At 43.8% G+C, this 26,737-nt stretch overlaps 2 protein-coding genes across 5 annotated transcripts; both read right to left on the minus strand.

Moving 5' to 3' along the window:
* Nucleotides 1–506: 506 nt before the first annotated feature.
* Nucleotides 507–4,289, minus strand: LOC147249002 (uncharacterized). 3 transcript variants are annotated; one of them, XM_086179165.1, is made up of 4 exons: nucleotides 3,783–4,287; nucleotides 3,158–3,649; nucleotides 2,513–2,962; nucleotides 509–2,317 (listed from the first exon to the last, which is right to left on the minus strand). In XM_086179165.1, the coding sequence occupies exons 1-4, from the start codon at nucleotides 4,164–4,166 to the stop codon at nucleotides 947–949; spliced, it is 2,697 nt and encodes an 898-aa protein (XP_086035291.1). In that variant the 5' UTR covers nucleotides 4,167–4,287; the 3' UTR covers nucleotides 509–946. The 3 variants fall into 3 exon arrangements, 2 of the variants coding, with proteins under 2 accessions (XP_086035290.1, XP_086035291.1); XR_015109268.1 differs by having other exon boundaries at nucleotides 526–660; nucleotides 844–2,317; nucleotides 2,513–3,649; nucleotides 3,783–4,289; XM_086179164.1 differs by having other exon boundaries at nucleotides 507–2,317; nucleotides 2,513–3,649; nucleotides 3,783–4,289.
* Nucleotides 4,290–11,356: 7,067 nt separating this feature from the next.
* Nucleotides 11,357–15,320, minus strand: LOC147249003 (uncharacterized). 2 transcript variants are annotated; one of them, XR_015109264.1, is made up of 4 exons: nucleotides 14,813–15,320; nucleotides 14,185–14,679; nucleotides 12,516–13,989; nucleotides 11,357–12,332 (listed from the first exon to the last, which is right to left on the minus strand). XR_015109264.1 is itself a non-coding variant. In XM_086179124.1 (3 exons), the coding sequence occupies exons 1-3, from the start codon at nucleotides 15,194–15,196 to the stop codon at nucleotides 12,619–12,621; spliced, it is 2,250 nt and encodes a 749-aa protein (XP_086035250.1). In that variant the 5' UTR covers nucleotides 15,197–15,320; the 3' UTR covers nucleotides 11,357–12,618. The 2 variants fall into 2 exon arrangements, 1 of the variants encoding a protein (XP_086035250.1); XM_086179124.1 differs by having other exon boundaries at nucleotides 11,357–13,989.
* Between the last annotated feature and the right edge of the window lie 11,417 nt (nucleotides 15,321–26,737).

Raw genomic sequence — 26,737 nt, forward strand, 5'->3', positions numbered from 1 at the left:
TTTGATCCATGCAGGTCCCCTGTTCAAGAGTTTTCTATTCTTAAGAAACAACTGAACTGATATCAGTACTTCATGAGTACGATTGATGTCATGTATGTTTTGAGGCTCATATCAAACAAGTGATTTCTACTAAATCACATTTCTTCAGTGAAAAAAAAGATCTGAGGATCTTTTGGAGTGGAGAAGCTGATCTAATAAATACTGACTCTGGATCAGCACGAACCACTCAGAGCTGTGTTGAGAATATAGACCCCCATCAACAAACACAACCACTTCCATATGTTTGAAGGTAGAAAACAGGAATTACATCATGACTCCTTTATAATTAAACAATCCAATACAAAATGATGAATATCAGGGTTGTTTTTTTTTAATAAATAACAATTTACAAAATTCACATACATTCACAAACACTGAACTATTAATGGACATCGGACACCAAATGAAAAGTTCCATGTTGTCCTTCTGGTCAAAGATGAAGAAAATGGGGCCCTGACTTTGTCCCCTCCCCTTCGTTCCCCTCATATGTGGCCAGGTCAGGCCAGGTGTTGTCTGGCTCCATCTTTGGTATCCTGGGTTGGACTGTGAGCCCCAGGAAGAGGTGTCTGCTGGGCTCAGCTCCACAAAGGCCTGGTGAAAGTCCTCCATCACTGGTGCTTCCTTTTTTAGAAATGAAATACAATGGAAATTCATGAAGACAACCTTCTAATAATGATAATAGACTGGATCTGTTCTGGTTGTCACATACACATCTCAGCAGTCCAGTCCAAAAGGGGGAAATTAGGTAGATTATTCATTCAGACATATTCAAACTTTCACAGGTCCAGCCCTAAAATCTCTTACCTGGTCCTTTTAGTGAAGAGGTTTTCCATGTCCGTCTCTCTGAGCTGCCTCCCAGACCAGGACCCTTGAGCCTGCTGCAGGTGTTGAGCCAAAGCTCTCACAGCTAAAACAGGGTCCTGGGTTTCCTGAGACTTGGGACATGGCTGGAACTTTTCAGAAGCTCAATCTCCTTCTTCAGGTCGAGCAACTGTTTCCTGTGAGCAGAGGGTTTCACCTTCATCCTCTCTTGCTCTTGTCGAGCCTGGATTTGTGCCAGCCTCAACGCAGATGCTGCCTCAGCACGTTCGGCTTCCTTCAGCCGCGCTTCTCCGTGCTGATACATTTCAGCAGCCTCCTGGCTAAGTTTCTCCCCCTCCTTGGCTTTTTTCATGACCTCCAGGGCCATGTTTGTCACGCTCTCTTTCTCTCTGTCCAGCTCCTCTCTCTGTTGCTTCAGAGTCTCTCTCTCCTGTGCCACAACCATCTCCTTCTCTCTCAGCTCTTCAGCACGACGCCTCAGTCCCTCTTGTTCCTGTGCCACTCTGCTGGCCTCTTGTTCAGCCTTCTGACGTCTTTCCTTTTCCTTGGCATGGAAGTTCTTCCAGTCTTCTGCCAGCTTCCTCTTCTCCTCTGCCCAGTCTTGCATCACTGTCCTGTACTCTGCTGTCACTTCTCCAAGCTGCTGCTCACTTTCACACAGCTGAGCTTTCACTTTTTCCAACTGGGCGGAGACATCGTTGCAGGTCTCACGCAGTTGTGTGTTGCTCTGGGCTGCCGACTCCTCAAGACACTTCACATTAGCCTTGTGTGTCATTTCCAAGACTTCTACGTCCTTTCTATGCTGCTGCTGGACACTCTGGAGCAACGTCTGGCTCTGGTCTCGCTCCAGTTGCAGAGCTTTTACCAGTTCCTCCAGCTGGAGGATACGAGCCTGATCCACTTGTCGCTGTTCAGTCAGTTCCGTGAGCTTCGACTGCATCAGCTGCTGTTGTTCTAACAGCTGCTGCAGATTTAAACAGCTTTGTCCTGGAACTGCTCCCTGGGCGTTCTTTCCTGTGGCAGGAGAGGCGTGATTGGTTGGGCTGGGTTGTTGGTGGTTGTTGAGGAAAGGAAGAGGCTTTGTTTGTTTGGCCGTGTGTGTGGAGGTCTCCTGGAGGAACTCTCCGGCATCGCTGGCAAGGAATTCTTCCAGCCGGTGTCTTGTATTGCGGGATCGAGTAGAGGTGTTGTGTCTTGGTGCTTTGTCTTGGCCGACAGTCTTCCGGCGGGGAACGATCCCTGCAGGGGTAGCAGGGGACTGACCAGGTCCACTTGTGGGGTTGTCATTTGACAGGGTCTTCTCTGAGCCACCCTGACTCCATTTTCCTGGCAGTTTTTCTTCATCCTTAAATAAACTATGAATGAACTCATCTGAAGCTGTCAGACTTTCAGATCCCTTCTGGTTGTTCGTAGCAGGCTTGTTGGGGCTCATCTGGAAGCCACTTCGTCCAGTATTCTGAAAACAAGTTAAAGAAGGACAATAAACACTCACTGCTTGAACAGACTGCATAAATATTATTTGTAACGAGTATATTTCACTTAAAGTACACTTCAATAAACGAGATGTTAGCGAGAACAAATAGAATGTTGCTTTTTCTCCAGGTATCTTTGTCTGTCTGCTAACATGGGGGTGTAAATGGGTCAGAATTACCGGGCGCAGCTGCCCTGGCAGATTCAGCTTGTCTTCTCCGTCCTCTCTCACTTGTCCTCTGGAGACCTCTGGCTTTGTTTGTTTGGCCGTGTGTGTGGAGGTCTCCTGGAGGAACTCTCCGGCATCACTGGCAAGGAATTCTTCCAGCCGGTGTCTTGTATTGCGGGATCGAGTAGAGGTGTTGTGTCTTGGTTCTTTGTCTTGGCCGACAGTCTTCCGGCGGGGAACGATCCCTGCAGGGGTAGCAGGGGACTGACCAGGTCCAGTTGTGGGGTTGTCATTTGACAGAGTCTTCTCTGAGCCACCCTGACTCCATTTTCCTGGCAGTTTTTCTTCATCCTTAAATAAACTATGAATGAACTCATCTGAAGCTGTCAGACTTTCAGATCCCTTCTGGTTGTTCGTAGCAGGCTTGTTGGGGCTCATCTGGAAGCCACTTCGTCCAGTATTCTGAAAATAAGTTAAAGAAGGACAATAAACACTCACTGCTTGAACAGACTGCATAAATATTATTTGTAACGAGTATATTTCACTTAAAGTACACTTCAATAAACGAGATGTTAGCGAGAACAAATAGGATGTTGCTTTTTCTCCAGGTATCTTTGTCTGTCTGCTAACATGGGGGTGTAAATGGGTCAGAATTACCGGGCGCAGCTGCCCTGGCAGATTCAGCTTGTCTTCTCCGTCCTCTCTCACTTGTCCTCTGGAGACCTCTGGCTTTGTTTGTTTGGCCGTGTGTGTGGAGGTCTCCTGGAGGAACTCTCTGGCATCGCTGGCAAGGAATTCTTCCAGTCGGTCTCTTTTGTTGAGGGATCGAGTGGAGGTGTTTGGTCTTGGTTCTTTGTCTTGGCCGAACACACTGTCATCATCCATCTTAAATCTGACAGTCTTCCGGCGGGGAAGGGTCCCTGCAGGGGTTGCAGGGGACTGACCAGGTCCAGTTGTGGGGTTGTCGTTTGTCAGGGTCTTCTCTGAGCCACCCTGACTCCATTTTCCGTTTCCTGGTTCTGCTATTTTTTCATCCTTAAACAAATTATGAACAAACTCATCTAAGGATGATAGACTTTCAGATCCTTTGTTCTTGTCCTTCATAGCAGGCTTGTTGCTGCTCAGCTGGAAGCCATTTAATGCAGTATCCTGAAATGAATCAGATAACCTAAGTAAACAGGAATAACATAAAAAGAACTGTATTCTTTGTGTGTGTGTGTGTGTGTGTGTGTGTGTGTGTGTGTGTGTGTGTGTGTGTGTGTGTGTATGGGTCAGTATTTACCGGGCACTGCTTCACTGTCAGATTCTTCAGCTGAGGCTTGATTGTCTGCTGTTGTCCAGCAAAAACCTCTTCGGTTTTCTTCCCTCTGTCAGGGGTGGGTTGCTGGTGGGTGTGGATTAATGGACCCACATGTTCTCCCAGGCCTTGAGCCTTGTCCTTGAGGCCTGGCCTGTCAGCGCTGGCTGACTTGTCTTCCTGAGGCTGTTTCTTAAGGCTTTTGAAGACCTTCTGTTTCACGTGGCTTTCAGGTTTTGTGGACCTTGTGGAATTCTCATTCTCAGGTCGAGTGGAAGTGTTGGCTTTTGAACCTGAAACACGAAACAGCCTATCAAGTAATTCTTTATTGGGACCTCCAGGTCCTCTCTTCTTGCTGCCTTTGGACATGTTGAAACTTTGAATCAGTTGCCTTCAAAGTTGTGTGAGGAACTGTTGATCCTGCATTTCTGGATCCGTTGTCTCATACATGACATCACAACATCAGAGGTTTTGCTGTCACCTGCCAAGTCAGTCTGTGATGTCGTCTGTCATTTTTCTTCACTGACAAATCACTGCCAGTGATGAGTCAGCAAATTCTGACACAGATGTCTCACCGTTTTGGTGAAGTAATGCAGCGTTTTAAATAACGGAGTTGAAGCAGTAACTGATTTACTTTTTTTGGTCCCTTTTTCTCTCTCTTGATCCTCTGATGGTTTTGATAAACGCCAGTAAAGTTTCTCTTCGGTCTCTGACGTCCTCGACCCTGGAGTGCAGATCCAGGCTCCCTCTTCATCACTCTTACACAGTAAAACACATCTGAACAACTTTGTCTACAAAACAGTGAATTACCTCACGTCAGACAGTCATTCTGCGTGATGTAACTCAGGACATTACACACGTTTCCCAGCCACTCTTTTTATCAACTGTGATCCAATTCAGTTGCTGAAACACAGGAAGTCCAATGTGAGTGTGTGAAGGAAGCTTTAACACACTGTAATTAGTAGCTTTGTCTCTGATGCACTGTGATGGACCACCAGCTTCTTCTTCCATTCAATTGCTGCTGTGAACAGAAAGATGTTATTTCCCATTAAAGACTTTAGTTTGAATAGACGACATCCATGGAGTTTATTCTGGTCAAATAACACACACTGTAATTTCTTTGTTTCTGATGTGCTGTGGTGTTCCAAGTGTGTCGCCATGGCGTACCAGCAGGTGGCTGCATAGTCAAAGTGGCCTTGAGCAGGTTGAGAGACCTGAGTGACCACCAGATCCTTCACCAGACGGTGGGGCTCCAATGTCAAGTTTGAGTTCAAGCACCCTGACCCTTCACCTTTGACTATCGGAACTTTACCCCCCTGTTCAGACTCAAACTGCTCAGTTTGGTTTTTAACCTTTTGTGTCTTGAATTTGTGTTTTTTTATTTTGGCTCAAATCACAGAATATCAAGCAGTTGTGTTCGTGGTGTGTTCACAGTGATTGATTAATTTTTCATGTCATTGTCAGGTTATTTTGTAGATTTTACAACTATCAGAAGAATTGTTGTTTTTCCAGTCATTTCAGTTTCAGGAAATTCTTTTCTTGTATTCATTGAAAGATAAAAGAGTTTCGGTAAATAACCTTTTTTTCTGTGTTATTATGAAATGTTGTGTTTCGATTGATGATGTGATACATGAATGTAATCAATTTGTAATCAAGTCTATGTAAAAAAAAATGAAGTTGTTGGGAACAAATGAAGGGCTCTGAATATTTGAAAAACACATCATCCATTTTTAATGTTCTGTTCTTTCCCAGGAGGACATTTTAATCCATTCATCTTCAATAAGAAACAATTTTTAAAATTAACATCTTTTTGTTTAGTTCAATCAAATCCATCCATTCATCCATTTTCATCCATCGTCATCTTCCGCTTATTCCTACACATTAAGGGTCGCGGGGGGGCTGGAGCCTCTCCCAGCAGCCTTGAGGTGAGAGGTGGGGTTCACCCTGGACAGGTCACCAGTCCATCACAGGACCAACACTTAGAGACAGACAACCATTCACACTCTCAGTCACACCTACGGTCAATTTAGAGTATCAATCAGCCTCGTCCCCTCTTGATGTCTTTGGACTGTGGGAGGAAGCTGGAGTACCAGAGAGAACCCACACAGGAACAGGGAGAACATGGAGACTCCACACAGAAAGATCCTGTGATGGAGCCGGGACTCGAACCAGGAACCTTCTTGCTGTGAGGCGACAGTGCTGACCACTGCACTAACGTGCTGCTTTTGATCAAATCCATATATCTATATATGAAAAGGCATCATTCAAAATAGGAAATTGTGCTTTCATTCAAATCTTAAAAACTCTTTCCATGGACATGAATAAACTGAGGTAAGTTATTTATTTTCATTGGTTCAAGCTTTAAGTTATGAAAACAAGATATGTTACACATTTAGAATCTGAAATGTTTTTAGGGCAAAAAGAAATGCAGGAACTTGTGTCGACAGGGAAACTCAATGTGTTCTTGTGGAGAAATAAAACCCGTTCAGTTAAAAGCAAATCCCAGAGTCCGCCGGAGTCTCTGGCTGCAACATAATCAGTCCCAAACTCTTTGTTCACACGATAAAATGCTTCTCCTTTGTCAAAGTGACGTCATTTGGTCTGAACAGAAATAGGGCCTGCAGTCTTGTTCATGCTGACCTCAAGAGTTCAGTGAAAAATCTTGAAAATGGCTTAGACAGGGATGCTTTCATGGAGTGTTTTCAGATTCAGCAAAAGCAGGATGTGGACAATCCCAGCTCCAAGATGAAACAAAGTGGCATTCAATATGTTGCCATGTCTCCTTTTGTTGTTCACACTTATTCTGCATCACAGCTGCAGATTCTTCATGAACCACAGAAGAAGAAGAATTGTTTGTTATACATGGATGCAACGGGCAATGTAGTTGCAAAACCTCACCCCTCCAGCCAGTCAGTACTGAACTATGCAGTTTGTGCACCATGTCAGTCTACAACTAAAACTGTGGTTCCTGTGGCAGAAATGCTGACCTCAGATCAAAGTACTGCAACCTTTCCACACTGGCTGACTTGCCTGCGTCGAGACTACAAGCTGTTCAGGAAACACTTGAAGCCACAAAAAGTTGAAACTCATTTCAGTCGGGCCCTGATCCATGCAGTTGTTCAGGCGTTTAACCCTGTCAGCATTCAGGAGTATCTGCAGCTTTGTTTTCAGGTGTGCCAAGAGTGCAAATGACTGTGATACACCTCTGTGCTGCTCACATGCTTAAGCTCATGGGTATGAAACTGAGCAAAGTGCAATGCAGAAAAGAAATCAACCATTTTTTTCTGTACTGCTTTGCCCTTCTCCAAAAGGCCTCAGATTTTTGTGTGATCTTGTCCATTGTTAAGTCTGTAGTGTTGTTTTTTTCCTCAAGGACTGAGACAAAAGTGTGCCTGGAACATCTATCATTTTTCCTTGAATTTCCTCTCCCTTTTCCAATATAAAATAACAACATTCATGTCTATAGGTTCACGATGGCGTGTTCATTTTGCTGTACGTGAGTGATTTTGTTAATATTTGTTACGTAGGTTAGTGTGGTTAGATTTTTTTTTTTCTGTCCTGTGGGGGGTTGTTGCGGTGTTCCTCTTGGGACACTGTCTTAAGGTGGGGGGTGTTATGTCCCCTAGGGGCCTCTTGGGGTTGCTATAATGTTTTTCCTTAGCTGGACCTAATGTGGAACCTGGAACACCCCTGGCGCCTGCCTTTAAATGGGCCGCTCCCTCTTGCTCTCGTGGTCTTTCTTTGTCTCCTATTTGGTCCCTTGCGGTCACCCTGTTTTTAACCTCCCTCTGCTTGCTCCCTCACAGGACCCCAGGTTCCTCAGTCTTTAGTTTGGTTATGTTGGTTTCATCTTATACTTCGTTCCACACCCTTCAACACTCGCACCCACACTCAGTCTCATACATGCACACCTACACTACTGATCTTACTGATGACTCATTTGCATATTGTGTGTACTTTAGTTTGCATTATTTTTGATTTGATCTCATTTGGTTTGATTGGTCCAATTTGGTTAATAAAGTTATTCTTTGTTAAATCGTATCCATGGTGTCGTTCTCCTTTTGTTGTGTGACCTTTGAGCCAGGTCATAACAGCAAATATGTTTGGAAAAGTGCTCTTCAGATACAGGGTTTTGTTATCATGATCAAAGGAAACACTGTGTACTCGCTTATTCCGATACCATAGTGGTTAAGTTTGTTAGTTTGAGAGTAAAGCAAGTTTCATTGTTTAAAGTTTTCAAGCCCCATTTGTCCACTGTGGACAGAGAGCCACTATTGGGGAATTCTGCTCTGTTGCTGTCAGTGGAACTGATGAAACAGGCTGACTGGAGACAGGGCTCAGACCACCACTGTGGACTTGCTGTCCAAGAAGAATAAACTTCATATTACATGCATCGAGGTTTCATTATTTCCATAATTCCGATGTTTCAGACCATTCTTTCCAGTGATGAGAAGCCCCACTTTTCTTTGAAAGGCCGGTGGGTCCCAATCATCTTTGATGATGATATGCAGCTGGACAGCATTGTGAAGGACCTGTCAGACTTCCTTGACAGCTGGGACACCCTCTCTCCTGAAGTCTGCACCATGGTGTCCTCCAACAGGATCAAATATATCCGGACCATAAGGCTTTCAGAGGAAGGTCAGTGGCTATTTGACTTACATTTAGGAACATAAACACATGAATGACAGTATTCCTGTTCCTTGTGCATCGTACAATTAAGAGAAGTGTTGGTCGTTGAGATTTGACCTCAGAAGATGTTACATTTCCTGTTCTATGAAGCACATATATTTCTGTTAGTTTCCATCTTTCAGTGCAGTACACTTGACAAGTTACGCCCCCAAAAACCCACAAGATGTGAGTTCTCGTAAAAAAACAACATTTTTCTATCATTTTTCTTTAATAAATAGTAACTACATGTGGTCGAAGAAAAATGATAAAATAAAAGGAGGAGTGATATCACATTGGAACAGAAAAAAGAGCGAAGGAAAATAGGAAATAACAAATCCATTGATTGAAGTGAGAGAACTGCAGGAATGTGGAACAGAGGAGAAAGAGAAGGTGGAGAGAGTAAGATGATGGAAAACTATAAATGTTGCCTTCAACATAAAAGCAGAATCACAGACTCATGAAAATTAAGTATTAGGAACTTAGTTGACTTTGTTCGAAGGAATTGTACAAGACACCAACAAACGCAACGGCTAAAAGGTCCAAGCAGGCAGGAAGAAGCTCTTAAAAAAACTATTGAACAATCTTTGTGACAGAGGGGCAGAACCAAGGGGCAGCAGCCTCACATTATAATACATAACATTATGCTGTTATGCTATTGATGTACTTGTAACACACCTTTCTAAATGAAGAGTAAAGCTATCAAACATCTGAATTAATTTCCTTTTTGTAAAGTATGTCTAGGTGACACAGTGCAGTGTGCTACTCATGACTTGCAGGTCTACATTGTAAACTCTTGATCGTGGGGTAGAATCAAGATCATGTCTGCAGGAAGGCAGGAGGTCAGGTGGCGAGCAAAGGAGGGAACACAGGACAACTGGTGGCTCGGAAAAGGAGAGCAGGGTCTGAAATAACGGCAGATGTTAGGAAAACCAACAAACTGATCACTCATCAAAGATTCATGAGTTTGATGAGTACTGACAGAAAAGGTTCCCTGTGCATGTCCTCATATTGTTCCAATGAAAACCAAGCACACTCACAGCTAAAGGGGTTGTAACACAGGCAACAGTCAAGGCTCCACAAGAGGTGAGAAAAATGACAGTGTCGGAAGCTGTGGGAGCGGTGGAACGTGGGCCGATGGAGCAAAGGTGAGGGCGCATCCTAATGTTGGGAGGTACATCTCCAAATGACCACTGTCTGAAGATGTGTTGAATGTTTCTCAAGAGAGAAACATACATTTCTACTTTTGTTTTGAAGTGAGAAGGAAGAACTATACATGTTTCTCCCAAACAAGATGGAGAGACGGGTGATAGAAAAATCCGGTTCTCGACCTGGACCTGTTCTGAAATGCGCCTTTTTGGCATTCATTCATTCATTCATCGTCTTCCGCTTATCCCTTACTATAGTAAGGGTCGTGGGGGGGTGGAGCCTATACCAGCAGCCTTCAGATGAGAGGCAGGGTTCCCCCTGGACAGGTCACCAGTCCATCACAGGCCCAGCACATAGAGACAGACAACCATTCACACTCACAGTCACACCTACGGTCAATTTAGAGTATCAATCAGCCTCGTCCTCTCTTGATGTCTTTGGACTGTGGGAGGAAGCTGGAGTACCAGAGAGAACCCACACAGGAACAGGGAGAACATGGAGACTCCACACAGAAAGATCCTTTGATGGAGCCGGGACTCAAACCAGGAACCTTCTTGCTGTGAGGCGACAGTGTTATGTTACACATTTATAATCTGAAATGTGTTTAGGGCAAAAAGAAATGCAGGAACTTGTGTCGACAGGGAAACTCAATGTGTTCTTGTGGAGAAATAAAACCCGTTCAGTTAAAAGCAAATCCCAGAGTCCGCCGGAGTCTCTGGCTGCAACATAATCAGTCCCAAACTCTTTGTTCACACGATAAAATGCTTCTCCTTTGTCAAAGTGACGTCATTTGGTCTGGACAGAATGAGGGCCTGCAGTCTTGTTCATGTTGACCTCAAGAGTTCAGTGAAAAATCTTGAAAATGGCTGAGACAGGGATGCTTTCATGGAGTGTTTTCAGATTCAGCAAAAGCAGGATGTGGACGATCCCAGCTCCATTTTTTTGGCATTGCAAAAAAATAAAAAATAAATAAAGGTTTGACAAATCAGAGACTGTCTTTTTATGAGTCTGCCACCTCTGCAGGATAATCCAGTCTAGATTTGACAAGTCTAGGTGCAGTGGTTTTTCATCTGGACCTGGTCTAATCTGGTCCATATTCTGAAAAAAGCAGTAAAATGTGCCTTTATTGCATTTTCACAAATAAAATACAGGTTTCACGAATCAGACACTGTCTTTTTATGAGTCTGCCACCTCTGCAGGATAATCCAGTCCAGATTTGACAAGTCTAGGTGCAGTGGTTTTTCATCTGGACCTGGTCTCATGTGGTCTATATGCTGATAAAAGCAGTGAAATGTGATTTATTGCATTTTCACAAATCAAAAAAAGGTTTCACAAATCAGAGTATGTCTTTTTAGGAGTCTGCCACCTCTGCAGGATAATCCAGTCCAGATTTGACAAGTCTCGGTGCAATGGTTTTTCATCTGGACCTGGTCTAATGTGGACCAGATGAGGAAAAAAGCAGTAAAATGTGGATTTATTGCAATCTCATAAATCAAATAAAGGTTTCACAAATCATAGACTTTCTTTTTATGAGTCTGCCACCTCTGCAGGATAATCCAGTCCAGATTTGACATGTCTGGGTGCAGTGGTTTTTCATCTAGATCTGGTCTACTGTGGTCAATATGCTGAAAAAAGCAGTGAAATGTGATTTATTGCATTTTTATAAATCAAATAAAGGTTTCACGAATCAGAGACTGTCTTTTAATGAGTCTGCCACCTCTGCAGGATAATCCAGTCCAGATTTGACAAGTCTAGGTGCAGTGGTTTTTCATCTGGACCTGGTTTTATGAGGTCTAGGAATACAACAGAAATGGAGGAATATCCCCTTTGGCATTTTCACAAATAGAATAAAAGTTTCACAAATACATTCGTGGGTGTCAGGCAAAGTTCATGTTTTACCCAAAAGGTCTAAAATGTTTTCACATCAAAAAGTGTCCAAAAAAAAAGACATCAGTGCAGAAACAGTCGCCGTCCACGTTACGTTGACATCCCCTGGAAAGTGCTTGGTTTTCTTTGCATTGGTTTCACAAATATTAAAATGTTGGATGCATGGATTGGTTTTAATCCATGCAGGTCCCCTGTTCAAGAGTTTTCTATTCTTAAGAAACAACTGAACTGATATCAGTACTTCATGAGTACGATTGATGTCATGTATGTTTTGAGGCTCAGATCAAACAAGTGATTTCTACTAAATCACATTTCTTCAGTGAAAAAAAAAATCTGAGGATCTTTTGGAGTGGAGAAGCTGATCTAATAAATACTGACTCTGGATCAGCACGAACCACTCAGAGCTGTGTTGAGAATATAGACCCCCATCAACAAACACAACCACTTCCATATGTTTGAAGGTAGAAAACAGGAATTACATCATGACTCCTTTATAATTAAACAATCCAATACAAAATGATGAATATCAGGGTTGTTTTTTTTTTTTAATAAATAACTATTTACAAAATTCACATAATTCACAAACACTGAACTATTATTGGAAATCGGACACCAAATGAAAAGTTCCATGTTGTCCTTCTGGTCAAAGATGAAGAAAATGGGGCCCTGACTTTGTCCCCTCCCCTTCGTTCCCCTCATATGTGGCCAGGTCAGGCCAGGTGTTGTCTCCTTCCATCTTTGGTATCCTGGGTTGGACTGTGAGCCCCAGGAAGAGGTGTCTGCTGGGCTCAGCTCCACAAAGGCCTGGTGAAAGTCCTCCATCACTGGTGCTTCCTTTTTTAGAAATGAAATACAATGGAAATTCATGAAGACAACCTTCTAATAATGATAATAGACTGGATCTGTTCTGGTTGTCACATACACATCTCAGCAGTCCAGTCCAAAAGGGGGAAATTAGGTAGATTATTCATTCAGACATATTCAAACTTTCACAGGTCCAGCCCTAAAATCTCTTACCTGGTCCTTTTAGTGAAGAGGTTTTCCATGTCCGTCTCTCTGAGCTGCCTCCCAGACCAGGACCCTTGAGCCTGCTGCAGGTGTTGATCCAAAGCTCTCACAGCTAAAACAGGGTCCTGGGTTTCCTGAGACTTGGGACATGGCTGGAACTTTTCAGAAGCTCGATCTCCTTCTTCAGGTCGAGCAACTGTTTCCTGTGAGCAGAGGGTTTCACCTTCATCCTCTCTTGCTCTTGTCGAGCCTGGATTTGTGCCAGCCTCAACGCAGATGCTGCCTCAGCACGTTCGGCTTCCTTCAGCCGCGCTTCTCCGTGCTGATACATTTCAGCAGCCTCCTGGCTAAGTTTCTCCCCCTCCTTGGCTTTTGTCATGACCGCCAGGGCCATGTTTGTCACGCTCTCTTTCTGTCTGTCCAGCTCCTCTCTCTGTTGCTTCAGAGTCTCTCTCTCCTGTGCCACAACCATCTCCTTCTCTCTCAGCTCTTCAGCACGACGCCTCAGTCCCTCTTGTTCCTGTGCCACTCTGCTGGCCTCTTGTTCAGCCTTCTGGCGTCTTTCCTTTTCCTTGGCATGGAAGTTCTTCCAGTCTTCTGCCAGCTTCCTCTTCTCCTCTGCCCAGTCTTGCATCACTGTCCTGTACTCTTCTGTCACTTCTCCAAGCTGCTGCTCACTTTCACACAGCTGAGCTTTCACTTTTTCCAACTGGGCGGAGACATCGTTGCAGGTCTCACGCAGTTGTGTGTTGCTCTGGGCTGCCGACTCCTCAAGACACTTCACATTAGCCTTGTGTGTCATTTCCAAGACTTCTACGTCCTTTCTATGCTGCTGCTGGACACTCTGGAGCAACGTCTGGCTCTGGTCTCGCTCCAGTTGCAGAGCTTTTACCAGTTCCTCCAGCTGGAGGATACGAGCCTGATCCACTTGTCGCTGTTCAGTCAGTTCCGTGAGCTTCGACTGCATCAGCTGCTGTTGTTCTAACAGCTGCTGCAGATTTAAACAGCTTTGTCCTGGAACTGCTCCCTGGGCGTTCTTTCCTGTGGCAGGAGAGGCGTGATTGGTTGGGCTGGGTTGTTGGTGGTTGTTGAGGAAAGGAAGAGGCTTTGATTGTTTGGCCGTGTGTGTGGAGGTCTCCTGGAGGAACTCTCCGGCATCGCTGGCAAGGAATTCTTCCAGCCGGTGTCTTGTATTGCGGGATCGAGTAGAGGTGTTGTGTCTTGGTGCTTTGTCTTGGCCGACAGTCTTCCGGCGGGGAACGATCCCTGCAGGTGTTGCAGGGGACTGACCAGGTCCACTTGTGGGGTTGTCATTTGACAGGGTCTTCTCTGAGCCACCCTGACTCCATTTTCCTGGCAGTTTTTCTTCATCCTTAAATAAACTATGAATGAACTCATCTGAAGCTGTCAGACTTTCAGATCCCTTCTGGTTGTTCGTGGCAGGCTTGTTGGGGCTCATCTGGGAGCCACTTCGTCCAGTATTCTGAAAATAAGTTAAAGAAGGACAATAAACACTCACTGCTTGAACAGACTGCATAAATATTATTTGTAACGAGTATATTTCACTTCAAGTACACTTCAATAAACGAGATGTTAGTGAGAACAAATAGGATGTTGCTTTTTCTCCAGGTATCTTTGTCTGTCTGCTAACATGGGGGTGTAAATGGGTCAGAATTACCGGGCGCAGCTGCCCTGGCAGATTCAGCTTGTCTTCTCCGTCCTCTCTCACTTGTCCTCTGGAGACCTCTGGCTTTGTTTGTTTGGCCGTGTGTGTGGAGGTCTCCTGGAGGAACTCTCTGGCATCGCTGGCAAGGAATTCTTCCAGTCGGTCTCTTTTGTTGAGGGATCGAGTGGAGGTGTTGGGTCTTGGTTCTTTGTCTTGGCCGAACACACTGTCATCATCCATCTTAAATCTGACAGTCTTCCGGCGGGGAAGGGTCCCTGCAGGGGTTGCAGGGGACTGACCAGGTCCAGTTGTGGGGTTGTCGTTTGTCAGGGTCTTCTCTGAGCCACCCTGACTCCATTTTCCGTTTCCTGGTTCTGCTATTTTTTCATCATCCTTAAACAAATTATGAACAAACTCATCTAAGGATGATAGACTTTCAGATCCTTTGCTCTTGTCCTTCATAGCAGGCTTGTTGCTGCTCAGCTGGAAGCCATTTAATGCAGTATCCTGAAATGAATTAAATAATGTAAGTTAACAGTAATAACATAAAAAGAACTGTATTCTTTGTGTGTGTGTGTGTGTGTGTGTGTGTGTGTGTGTGTGTGTGTGTGTGTGTGTGTGTGTATGGGTCAGTAATTACCGGGCACTGCTTCACTGTCAGATTCTTCAGCTGAGGCTTGATTGTCTGCTGTTGTCCAGCAAAAACCTCTTCGGTTTTCTTCCCTCTGTCAGGGGTGGGTTGCTGGTGGGTGTGGCTTAATGGACCCACATGTTCTCCCAGGCCTTGAGCCTTGTCCTTGAGGCCTGGCCTGTCAGCGCTGGCTGACTTGTCTTCCTGAGGCTGTTTCTTAAGGCTTTTGAAGACCTTCTGTTTCACGTGGCTCTCAGGTTTTGTGGACCTTGTGGAATTCTCATTCTCAGGTCGAGTGGAAGTGTTGGCTTTTGAACCTGAAACACGAAACAGCCTATCAAGTAATTCTTTATTGGGACCTCCAGGTCCTCTCTTCTTGCTGCCTTTGGACATGTTGAAACTTTGAATCAGTTGCCTTCAAAGTTGTGTGAGGAACTGTTGATCCTGCATTTCTGGATCCGTTGTCTCATACATGACATCACAACATCAGAGGTTTTGCTGTCACCTGCCAAGTCAGTCTGTGATGTCGTCTGTCATTTTTCTTCACTGACAAATCACTGCCAGTGATGAGTCAGCAAATTCTGACACAGATGTCTCACCGTTTTGGTGAAGTAATGCAGCGTTTTAAATAACGGAGTTGAAGCAGTAACTGATTTACTTTTTTTGGTCCCTTTTTCTCTCTCTTGATCCTCTGATGGTTTTGATAAACGCCAGTAAAGTTTCTCTTCGGTCTCTGACGTCCTCGACCCTGGAGTGCAGATCCAGGCTCCCTCTTCATCACTCTTACACAGTAAAACACATCTGAACAACTTTGTCTACAAAACAGTGAATTACCTCATGTCAGACAGTCATTCTGCGTGATGTGACTCAGGACATTACACACGTTTCCCAGCCACTCTTTTTATCAACTGTGATCCAATTCAGTTGCTGAAACACAGGAAGTCCAATGTGAGTGTGTGAAGGAAGCTTTAACACACTGTAATTAGTAGCTTTGTCTCTGATGCACTGTGATGGACCACCAGCTTCTTCTTCCATTCAATTGCTGCTGAGAACAGAAAGATGTTATTTCCCATTAAAGACTTCAGTTTGAATGGACGACATCCATGGAGTTTATTCTGGTCAAATAACACACACTGTAATTTCTTTGTTTCTGATGTGCTGTGGTGTTCCAAGTGTGTCGCCATGGCCTACCAGCAGGTGGCTGCATGGTCAAAGTGGCCTTGAGCAGGTTGAGAGACCTGAGTGACCACCAGATCCTTCACCAGACGGTGGGGCTCCAATGTCAAGTTTGAGTTCAAGCACCCTGACCCTTCACCTTTGACTATCGGAACTTTACCCCCCTGTTCAGACTCAAACTGCTCAGTTTGGTTTTTAACCTTTTGTGTCTTGAATTTGTGTTTTTTTATTTTGGCTCAAATCACAGAATATCAAGCAGTTGTGTTCGTGGTGTGTTCACAGTGATTGATTAATTTTTCATGTCATTGTCAGGTTATTTTGTAGATTTTACAACTATCAGAAGAATTGTTGTTTTTCCAGTCATTTCAGTTTCAGGAAATTCTTTTCTTGTATTCATTGAAAGATAAAAGAGTTTCGGTAAATAACCTTTTTTTCTGTGTTATTATGAAATGTTGTGTTTCGATTGATGATGTGATACATGAATGTAATCAATTTGTAATCAAGTCTATGTAAAAAAAAATGAAGTTGTTGGGAACAAATGAAGGGCTCTGAATATTTGAAAAACACATCATCCATTTTTAATGTTCTGTTCTTTCCCAGGAGGACATTTTAATCCATTCATCTTCAATAAGAAACAATTTTTAAAATTAACATCTTTTTGTTTAGTTAAATCAAATCCATCCATCCATCCATTTTCATCTTCCGCTTATTCCTACACATTAAGGGTCGCGGGGGGGCTGGAGTCTCTCCCAGCAGCCTTCAGGTGAGAGGTGGGGTTCACCCTGGACAGGTCACCAGTCCATCACAGGACCAACACATAGAGACAGACAACCATTCACACTCACAGTCACACCTACGGTCAATTTAGAGTATCAATCAGCCTCGTCCTCTCTTGATGTCTTTGGACTGTGGGAGGAAGCTGGAGTACCAGAGAGAACCCACACAGGAACAGGGAGAACATGGAGACTCACACAGAAAGATCCTTTGATGGAGCCGGGACTCGAACCAGGAACCTTCTTGCTGTGAGGCGACAGTGCTGACCACTGCACCACCGTGCTGCTTTTGATCAAATCCATATATCTATATATGAAAAGGCATCATTCAAAATAGGAAATTGTGCTTTCATTCAAATCTTAAAAACTCTTTCCATGGACATGAATAAACTGAGGTAAGTTATTTATTTTCATTGGTTCAAGCTTTAAGTTATGAAAACAAGATATGTTACACATTTAGAATCTGAAATGTTTTTAGGGCAAAAAGAAATGCAGGAACTTGTGTCGACAGGGAATCTCAATGTGTTCTTGTGGAGAAATAAAACCCGTTCAGTTAAAAGCAAATCCCAGAGTCCGCCGGAGTCTCTGGCTGCAACATAATCAGTCCCAAACTCTTTGTTCACACGATAAAATGCTTCTCCTTTGTCAAAGTGACGTCATTTGGTCTGGACAGAATGAGGGCCTGCAGTCTTGTTCATGTTGACCTCAAGAGTTCAGTGAAAAATCTTGAAAATGGCTTAGACAGGGATGCTTTCATGGAGTGTTTTCAGATTCAGCAAAAGCAGGATGTGGACAATCCCAGCTCCAAGATGAAACAAAGTGGCATTCAATATGTTGCCATGTCTCCTTTTGTTGTTCACACTTATTCTGCATCACAGCTGCAGATTCTTCATGAACCACAGAAGAAGAAGAATTGTTTGTTATACATGGATGCAACTGGCAGTTTAGTTGCAAAACCTCACCCCTCCAGCCAGTCAGTACTGAACTATGCAGTTTGTGCACCATGTCAGTCTACAACCAAAACTGTGGTTCCTGTGGCAGAAATGCTGACCTCAGATCAAAGTACTGCAACCTTTCCACACTGGCTGACTTGCCTGCGTCGAGACTACAAGCTGTTCAGGAAACACTTGAAGCCACAAAAAGTTGAAACTCATTTCAGTCGGGCCCTGATCCATGCAGTTGTTCAGGCGTTTAACCCTGTCAGCATTCAGGAGTATCTGCAGCTTTGTTTTCAGGTGTGCCAAGAGTGCAAATGACTGTGATACACCTCTGTGCTGCTCACATGCTTAAGCTCATGGGTATGAAACTGAGCAAAGTGCAATGCAGAAAAGAAATCAACCATTTTTTTCTGTACTGCTTTGCCCTTCTCCAAAAGGCCTCAGAGTTTTGTGTGATCTTGTCCATTGTTAAGTCTGTAGTGTTGTTTTTTTCCTCAAGGACTGAGACAAAAGTGTGCCTGGAACATCGATCATTTTTCCTTGAATTTCCTCTCCCTTTTCCAACATAAAATAACAACATTCATGTCTATAGGTTCACGATGGCGTGTTCATTTTGCTGTACGTGAGTGATTTTGTTAATATTTGTTACGTAGGTTAGTGTGGTTAGATTTTTTTTTTTCTGTCCTGTGGGGGGTTGTTGCGGTGTTCCTCTTGGGACACTGTCTTAAGGTGGGGGGTGTTATGTCCCCTAGGGGCCTCTTGGGGTTGCTATAATGTTTTTCCTTAGCTGGACCTAATGTGGAACCTGGAACACCCCTGGCGCCTGCCTTTAAATGGGCCGCTCCCTCTTGCTCTCGTGGTCTTTCTTTGTCTCCTATTTGGTCCCTTGCGGTCACCCTGTTTTTAACCTCCCTCTGCTTGCTCCCTCACAGGACCCCAGGTTCCTCAGTCTTTAGTTTGGTTATGTTGGTTTCATCTTATACTTCGTTCCACACCCTTCAACACTCGCACCCACACTCAGTCTCATACATGCACACCTACACTACTGATCTTACTGATGACTCATTTGCATATTGTGTGTACTTTAGTTTGCATTATTTTTGATTTGATCTCATTTGGTTTGATTGGTCCAATTTGGTTAATAAAGTTATTCTTTGTTAAATCGTATCCATGGTGTCGTTCTCCTTTTGTTGTGTGACCTTTGAGCCAGGTCATAACAGCAAATATGTTTGGAAAAGTGCTCTTCAGATACAGGGTTTTGTTATCATGATCAAAGGAAACACTGTGCACTCGCTTATTCCGATACCATAGTGGTTAAGTTTGTTAGTTTGAGAGTAAAGCAAGTTTCATTGTTTAAAGTTTTCAAGCCCCATTTGTCCACTGTGGACAGAGAGCCACTATTGGGGAATTCTGCTCTGTTGCTGTCAGTGGAACTGATGAAACAGGCTGACTGGAGACAGGGCTCAGACCACCACTGTGGACTTGCTGTCCAAGAAGAATAAACTTCATATTACATGCATCGAGGTTTCATTATTTCCATAATTCCGATGTTTCAGACCATTCTTTCCAGTGATGAGAAGCCCCACTTTTCTTTGAAAGGCCGGTGGGTCCCAATCATCTTTGATGATGATATGCAGCTGGACAGCATTGTGAAGGACCTGTCAGACTTCCTTGACAGCTGGGACACCCTCTCTCCTGAAGTCTGCACCATGGTGTCCTCCAACAGGATCAAATATATCCGGACCATAAGGCTTTCAGAGGAAGGTCAGTGGCTATTTGACTTACATTTAGGAACATAAACACATGAATGACAGTATTCCTGTTCCTTGTGCACTACAATTAAGAGAAGTGTTGGTCGTTGAGATTTGACCTCAGAAGATGTTACATTTCCTGTTCTATGAAGCACATATATTTCTGTTAGTTTCCATCTTTCAGTGCAGTACACTTGACAAGTTACGCCCCCAAAAACCCACAAGATGTGAGTTCTCGTAAAAAAACAACATTTTTCTATCATTTTTCTTTAATAAATAGTAACTACATGTGGTCGAAGAAAAATGATAAAATAAAAGGAGGAGTGATATCACATTGGAACAGAAAAAAGAGCGAAGGAAAATAGGAAATAACAAATCCATTGATTGAAGTGAGAGAACTGCAGGAATGTGGAACAGAGGAGAAAGAGAAGGTGGAGAGAGTAAGATGATGGAAAACTATAAATGTTGCCTTCAACATAAAAGCAGAATCACAGACTCATGAAAATTAAGTATTAGGAACTTAGTTGACTTTGTTCGAAGGAATTGTACAAGACACCAACAAACGGAACGGCTAAAAGGTCCAAGCAGGCAGGAAGAAGCTCTTAAAAAAACTATTGAACAATCTTTGTGACAGAGGGGCAGAACCAAGGGGCAGCAGCCTCACATTATAATACATAACATTATGCTGTTATGCTATTGATGTACTTGTAACACACCTTTCTAAATGAAGAGTAAAGCTATCAAACATCTGAATTAATTTCCTTTTTGTAAAGTATGTCTAGGTGACACAGTGCAGTGTGTTACTCATGACTTGCAGGTCTACATTGTAAACTCTTGATCGTGGGGTAGAATCAAGATCATGTCTGCAGGAAGGCAGGAGGTCAGGTGGCGAGCAAAGGAGGGAACACAGGACAACTGGTGGCTCGGAAAAGGAGAGCAGGGTCTGAAATAACGGCAGATGTTAGGAAAACCAACAAACTGATCACTCATCAAAGATTCATGAGTTTGATGAGTACTGACAGAAAAGGTTCCCTGTACATGTCCTCATATTGTTCCAATGAAAACCAAGCACACTCACAGCTAAAGGGGTTGTAACACAGGCAACAGTCAAGGCTCCACAAGAGGTGAGAAAAATGACAGTGTCGGAAGCTGTGGGAGCGGTGGAACGTGGGCCGATGGAGCAAAGGTGAGGGCGCATCCTAATGTTGGGAGGTACATCTCCAAATGACCACTGTGTGGAGATGTGTTGAATGTTTCTCAAGAGAGAAACATACATTTCTACTTTTGTTTTGAAGTGAGAAGGAAGAACGATACATGTTTCTCCCAAACAAGATGGAGAGACGGGTGATAGAAAAATCCGGTTCTCGACCTGGACCTGTTCTGAAATGCACCTTTTTGGCATTCATTCATTCATTCATCGTCTTCCGCTTGTCCCTTACTATAGTAAGGGTCGTGGGGGGGGGGGGGGGGGGCTGGAGCCTATACCAGCAGCCTTCAGATGAGAGGCAGGGTTCACCCTGGACAGGTCACCAGTCCATCACAGGACCAACACATAGAGACAGACAACCATTCACTCTCACAGTCACACCTACGGTCAATTTAGAGTATCAATCAGCCTCGTCCCCTCTTGATGTCTTTGGACTGTGGGAGGAAGCTGGAGTACCAGAGAGAACCCAGCAGGAACAGGGAGAACATGGAGACTCCACACAGGAAGATCCCTGATGGAGCCGGGACTCGAACCTGGAACCCTCTTGCTGTGAGGCGACAGTGCTGACCACTGCACCACCGTGCAGCCCATTACATGTTCCATACACTACTAATTTACTCACTCTTTGTCTTTGTCCATGCTAACAGTTTTGAACGTACATATTCCCCTGAGTGAATTTACATGCAACAGGGAGAATGCCTTCCTCCCACACGTTCAGACGTGGTTTTCTTTATTTAATATGGGATTTTGACAGCTCCCTTCTCCTTTTTTTAACGGAACTCCGTTCCGGCCATGAATATTTTACCAGAACTGCGTTACGGCTCACTTTCACCCCTGTATATATATAAGTGTGTGTGTGTGTGTGTGTGTATGGATGTGTTGATTCAGAGTCCGTCGGTCACATGACATGGTACCTACTTGGAAAATCAATTTATTTAGCATTCAAAATTCCTTTAAAATAAAGGGATCATGAAATTATGAAAGAAGAGGTTTGTTGTCGACTTATTTAGCGATGTTATCTAGAATTGAATTGCAGTCTCAAGGAATATCACATTAATATATAGAAGAGGAGATTAAACTCCAATACACAGGTTTGTTTCCGTGGTCCAGTCTTCTCATATCTACATGACTTGAAACAATAAAGTGAGATGTGATGGTTTCGTGAATCATGGCGAAACATCAGCATGCAGCAGCCCCTCATAAAGCTCTGCAATTTTCCATCGCTGGGGTCGCTTGTATGCAGTGACAAAAGTGAAGGAGAATCGGATGAAGCCCCTGGGAAAGATTGTTCAAGTGTAAAGTCAGTAAAGTAACTGCCAGACCACCTGGAGGAGCAACGTTTCATGAGTTTTTTTATTATGTTGATTTGTTTTGAAGAAAAAATGAATACGTTCCTGGATTTGAGCAGGGCCCCCACACTGCCCAGTGTTCGGGTCCTAACCAGGAAATATTTTAACTTCCCAATCAGGCACTGAGCTGAAACTGCTTCCTTGACTGGGCGGTGATTTGGTACCAGAAAAATCCCAAACAAAGCATTTGTTGATGACTAGAAATAAAAAGTGTGAACCCAATAGACCCAAGCAATCCAAGCTTCAGAAGGTATTTGCAGCATCAAATGATATAAGATGGGCATATTTCTAAAGTTACATGAAAAATACATGAATGCTTATTAAAAATCTTACTACTGCATGGAGGAAATAATGTCATATTTGGAAGCATGGACACCGCAGGGAGTTGAACCCCATTCCAGTCGTATGGAAGTACCTCTACCAGTGTCTTTTGCTTTTTTATGACATTTGGGGAAAGAAAACCTTCATTAGCAACAGCATTTGATGTTAATATGCAAATGTCTGTTCTGGTGTAGGAGGAACTCACAAGTGTGTTAAAGCTACATAGAATGGTGTGTGTTTTGTTGTTGAATGTCATTAAAATGGATGGAAATATGCTGTTGCAATGAAGGAAAAAAGAACCCCTGGAGTGCTAAAGGAGAAGATTTTGGAGGACTAAGTTCTTGTAGGTTTAATGTGTTTAAAACATTTCTGGTTTAATATAAAAAGATGAAATAGAAGTCAAAGGTTCTATTCATCACCTTCTGCTACTGATTGTGCTAAGCTAACTAGCAGTGAGCTGGTCTCTAATGCAGGACACAAATGTGTCTGTCTTCTTGTCCTGCTCTTTTGATGAAGGGCCATAAAGTGTATTTTCTAAAATGTTGCCATGTTACATGTATGTGTGTATTTAGCTTGTTGCCATAGTAACATGCTAAACGTTACTTACCTGAAGAGACCTGCTCCACCAAGGCTACACCCAGATATAAAGGCTGGTCTACCTTGGTCTCTTTGCATCGGTCTCATGAGTGAACAGGGTCAAGCATCGGCAGAAGGACCCTGACTTTGCCTGACCACACCCCCGCACAAGATCTTGCTGCCACCCGAGGAGAAGAGAGGGATGAGGAGGTGGGGGGGCTCTCACGCTTGACTAGGGAGGAGAAAGACAATGCAGGGTTGAGTTTATTCCCTCATCATCCAGCATCCTCATCTCATTAAAAACATCATTCAAACAACCAACACTCCGTCCATCAATCAAATCCACACTTTAGTTAGGAGTTCCTACCTGGAGGTCCTCTGTCCCGACTTCCTCTGTCCCCGTCATCAGCCACCAACACCAGTGACCTCTGGGTCTCTGAGGTCGTGGACTCTCCGTGTCCCGTCCCAGTCTGCCTCCTCCTGTGCTCCTCTCTCCACCCAGAGGTGGGCTGTACCCATCACCTCTGGGTCTGTGAGGGACTGGATCCTGCTGGGTTGATGTCTACAGCTGCCGGTGAGCAGCTGAGACCAGCAGCTTCATCAGGATCTTCATCCCATCGCTGTCACTCAGGTGAACCTTCACAAACACCACACTCAACGTAAATGGACAAAAATCAACACTGGACTTTGAAGACATGAACTTTTACTGTCAACTACAAAGAGATGCATGTCACACATTTCCTGCTGCCATCACCACATCGGGTTTACTTACGCCATCTCTGCACCACAGCTCACGGCGTTGCAGGGGGAAGTGCTCAGCAACAGGCACGTACTTCACACCTGAAATAAACATCACAATCACTAATCATTAGAATGCCTGCACAGATCGTAGAGACACTTTTGGTTCTGCAAAAGCTGATAATGTGTTTTTGAAAGATGGCTCAAAAAACAATGTAACTATGGAAATGTGACTTCCACAAACTGTAACCAGCAAAAGGCAGTAAATCATCAAATACCAGTAAGTTTGATTTCCTAGATACGTGCAGGTGTTTTTGGATGAACACATCAACTGTCACATGCAACTATTAACAAAGACTTCCTATTGATCCAGAAAAGTAACATGATTCAGTTCCACGAATCAGACACAAAGAACCCAAATCCCTCAACCAAGAAAAATCACAAATAAAAAAGTAGCACAATTTACAAACGCACTCACCCATTCGTGCAGCCACGTGCTGAAACTCCCGGCGCAGAGCTTCCTGGTGAGCCACGTCAATGTTGAGACGTGGAGGGAAGTCAAGAACAAAGACCTAAAAAAACAGCAGATGAAATCAAACTGCTCATCGTACACATTTAAATATTCTCTATGCATGTCTAAAAGTGTGTACAACCTACCACATTTAACCCTATGATAAATGACTAAAAACAAACAAACAAACAAACATTAAAAGCATCTACGTACATTCCTCCAGCGCCTGCAGACGGAGGTCAGGAGCAAGCCGAAGTCTGCTCCTGCCTGGCTGATGGTCCTGCTCCTCGTCAAATTGTTGCTAGGAGCCAGGAGGCAGACGACCTCGGGTGAACGGGGCACCACAGCGTGGAGGACCTCAGTCCTCAGCTCAGCGGCGCTGGCCCCTGGTGTTGACATCACACCGAAGGCCAGTCTTCCCTCAGGCATCCTAACGAAACCATCAACGACTCCTCGCAGGTGGGAGTCTCCAACGATCAGTCCAAACTGAAACAAAAACAACCAGTTGCTTGGAAAAATAAACACTAAATAATGTTGACTTGGACTGATTTCATTTCAATTCCACATCACTTCTACCTTCTGGTGTGGAGACTCCACTGGAAGGATCAGCTTGTGGCTTTTTCCCGTCAGCTCTGAAACTGGCCATTTCTGGACAGCGTGCCGGTAGCCAGTACCGTAGCCTGTCAGGAACCAGTGGAAACACACAGATTTAACTAGTAGACATTCTTGGTAAACCAGGCCTTCTACAAACAGGGAGTATAACAGGCACCTTAAATAAAAGCAATGTTCCATGGAGTCGCTGGTACATACGTGCATCATGGTGGAAGCGAGGCTCCTGTGGCTCCCAGGTCACAGTTGACCAGGTTGTAGCCCGAGAGCGATGGCCACGGCCACGAGGCATCTAGAAGAAGAAGCCCTGACATGAAATAACTCAAGCAATCACAAAAAACTTGTTGATGCGTTTACATACTTGGTCCAAACCAAGGAGCCACAAGAAGCTACGTGACAATCACCTCAATCAAATCAATATTCATGAACCTGCATTTTAATATCATTCCTTCTGAAATTCTTCATGATCGCGCTTGTAGTGCTGCTTCAGTCACAAATTACTACATGCCATCAACAAGTCACGCTCCTGCATGTCTGTGCAAAAAATATCCCTGATTACAGATGGTTGTTTTAGAGAAATCTGCAGAGTTTCACCAGGAGCCACACATCAGCAAATCAACGGCAAGAAAGAGGCTCATCATCGAAAAGGCAACGCAATGTAGGCCCGGTAATCTACTGAGACCAAGTAGGATTCTATAGCATTGAGAAGGGTTTAAAAACAACATCCTGCTGGCACAACATGCTTGTACATTTTGGTGAATTAACTTTGTATTCATTCAATAATATTAACTTCAAACACAGGGGTACACTGAAGAGCAAACACACTCACCAAAGTCAGAACAAACCCCAACCAGCATTAACTTGCATTAATGTTTGCGTTCTACATACATTCCTCTCTGTTATTGACTCCGTTGAAAGACGAAGTCAAGCAGTGTTGTCCATTATTTAACTCTACAGAAGTTCACATCTGTCCTCCCGCTGCCAGCCAACGAGAGAGAAGCGCTTCTCCCTCCATGCGCGCTTTAGGAAGCTGGAACTGCAGAGGCTAGCTAGTTAGCTTCGCGCAGGTTAGCCTTAGCGCTGGAGTTAGCACAATGGTTGATGTGAAGTTCCAAAACCAGTCGGTGCCTCTGTTGTTGTATAAGAGTTCGAATACATACATTTCTTAAATCTTTTCAGCCTCTTGAAGTGGATAAAAGTTTTGCTTCACTGGGCGCTTTTTTTAGTTTGAAGGTGCTCGGTCAATCACACAGTAAAATAGCTCTCATTGTGTCTGATTATAAAATTGCATGAACACGACGCTAAAATGGAATCCTAATAAATGCAAGAAAAAATCGTTGAAGAAGAGGCTGTTTTTCGACAGTTGATGAAGGCGCGACAACACTCACTACTGGCATTCACAGTGCTAAGCTAACCGACAGCTAATAGACTTTAGCAGGTGTCTCTGGGTATATGTCTCCTTGTTTGCTGGTAGGAGAGACAATAAATATATATTTCTCTCCAAAAATACTTTGAATGGCTTCATTATGCTAATAATTCTTCACACAAACATTTAGGGAGCTCTACACACTGGATGCGATCCAAGATTCGCACAAGCTTCTCAATTTGTTAGCCACTTACCTTGTTCAGAAAGGGTTTGGTGCTGAAGAGAGGAAGAAATAGCAAAGAATGTCTCTGTCTCTCTCAATCGTGTTCAACCAAGGTTGAAGCAAAGAAGTAGGACACTTCCCGAGCTTATATATAGCAGCTGAGTTCATAAACAAACAACTGATGTCATAGCCAATAGGTATCAAGAATCCCCGGCAGCATCCGGTGGTTTGGGCGGGGCTTACCTCCAGGGGGCGGGGCCAGAAACATGGCAGGAAGTATACATTTGAACAAATATGAATCTGGAAATTAAATGAAAATTCTGTTTTTCCCCAAGTCAGAAGTTTACACAAACAAAAAATATATAAATAAATATTTTATAGAGTTTTTTTAAGGAA

The sequence above is a fragment of the Aulostomus chinensis genome, chromosome 15, assembly GCF_037954235.1.
Source record: "Aulostomus chinensis isolate RoL2024-O1b breed Wild chromosome 15, RoL_Achi_v1.0, whole genome shotgun sequence".
NCBI classification, from domain to species: domain Eukaryota; kingdom Metazoa; phylum Chordata; class Actinopteri; order Syngnathiformes; family Aulostomidae; genus Aulostomus; species Aulostomus chinensis.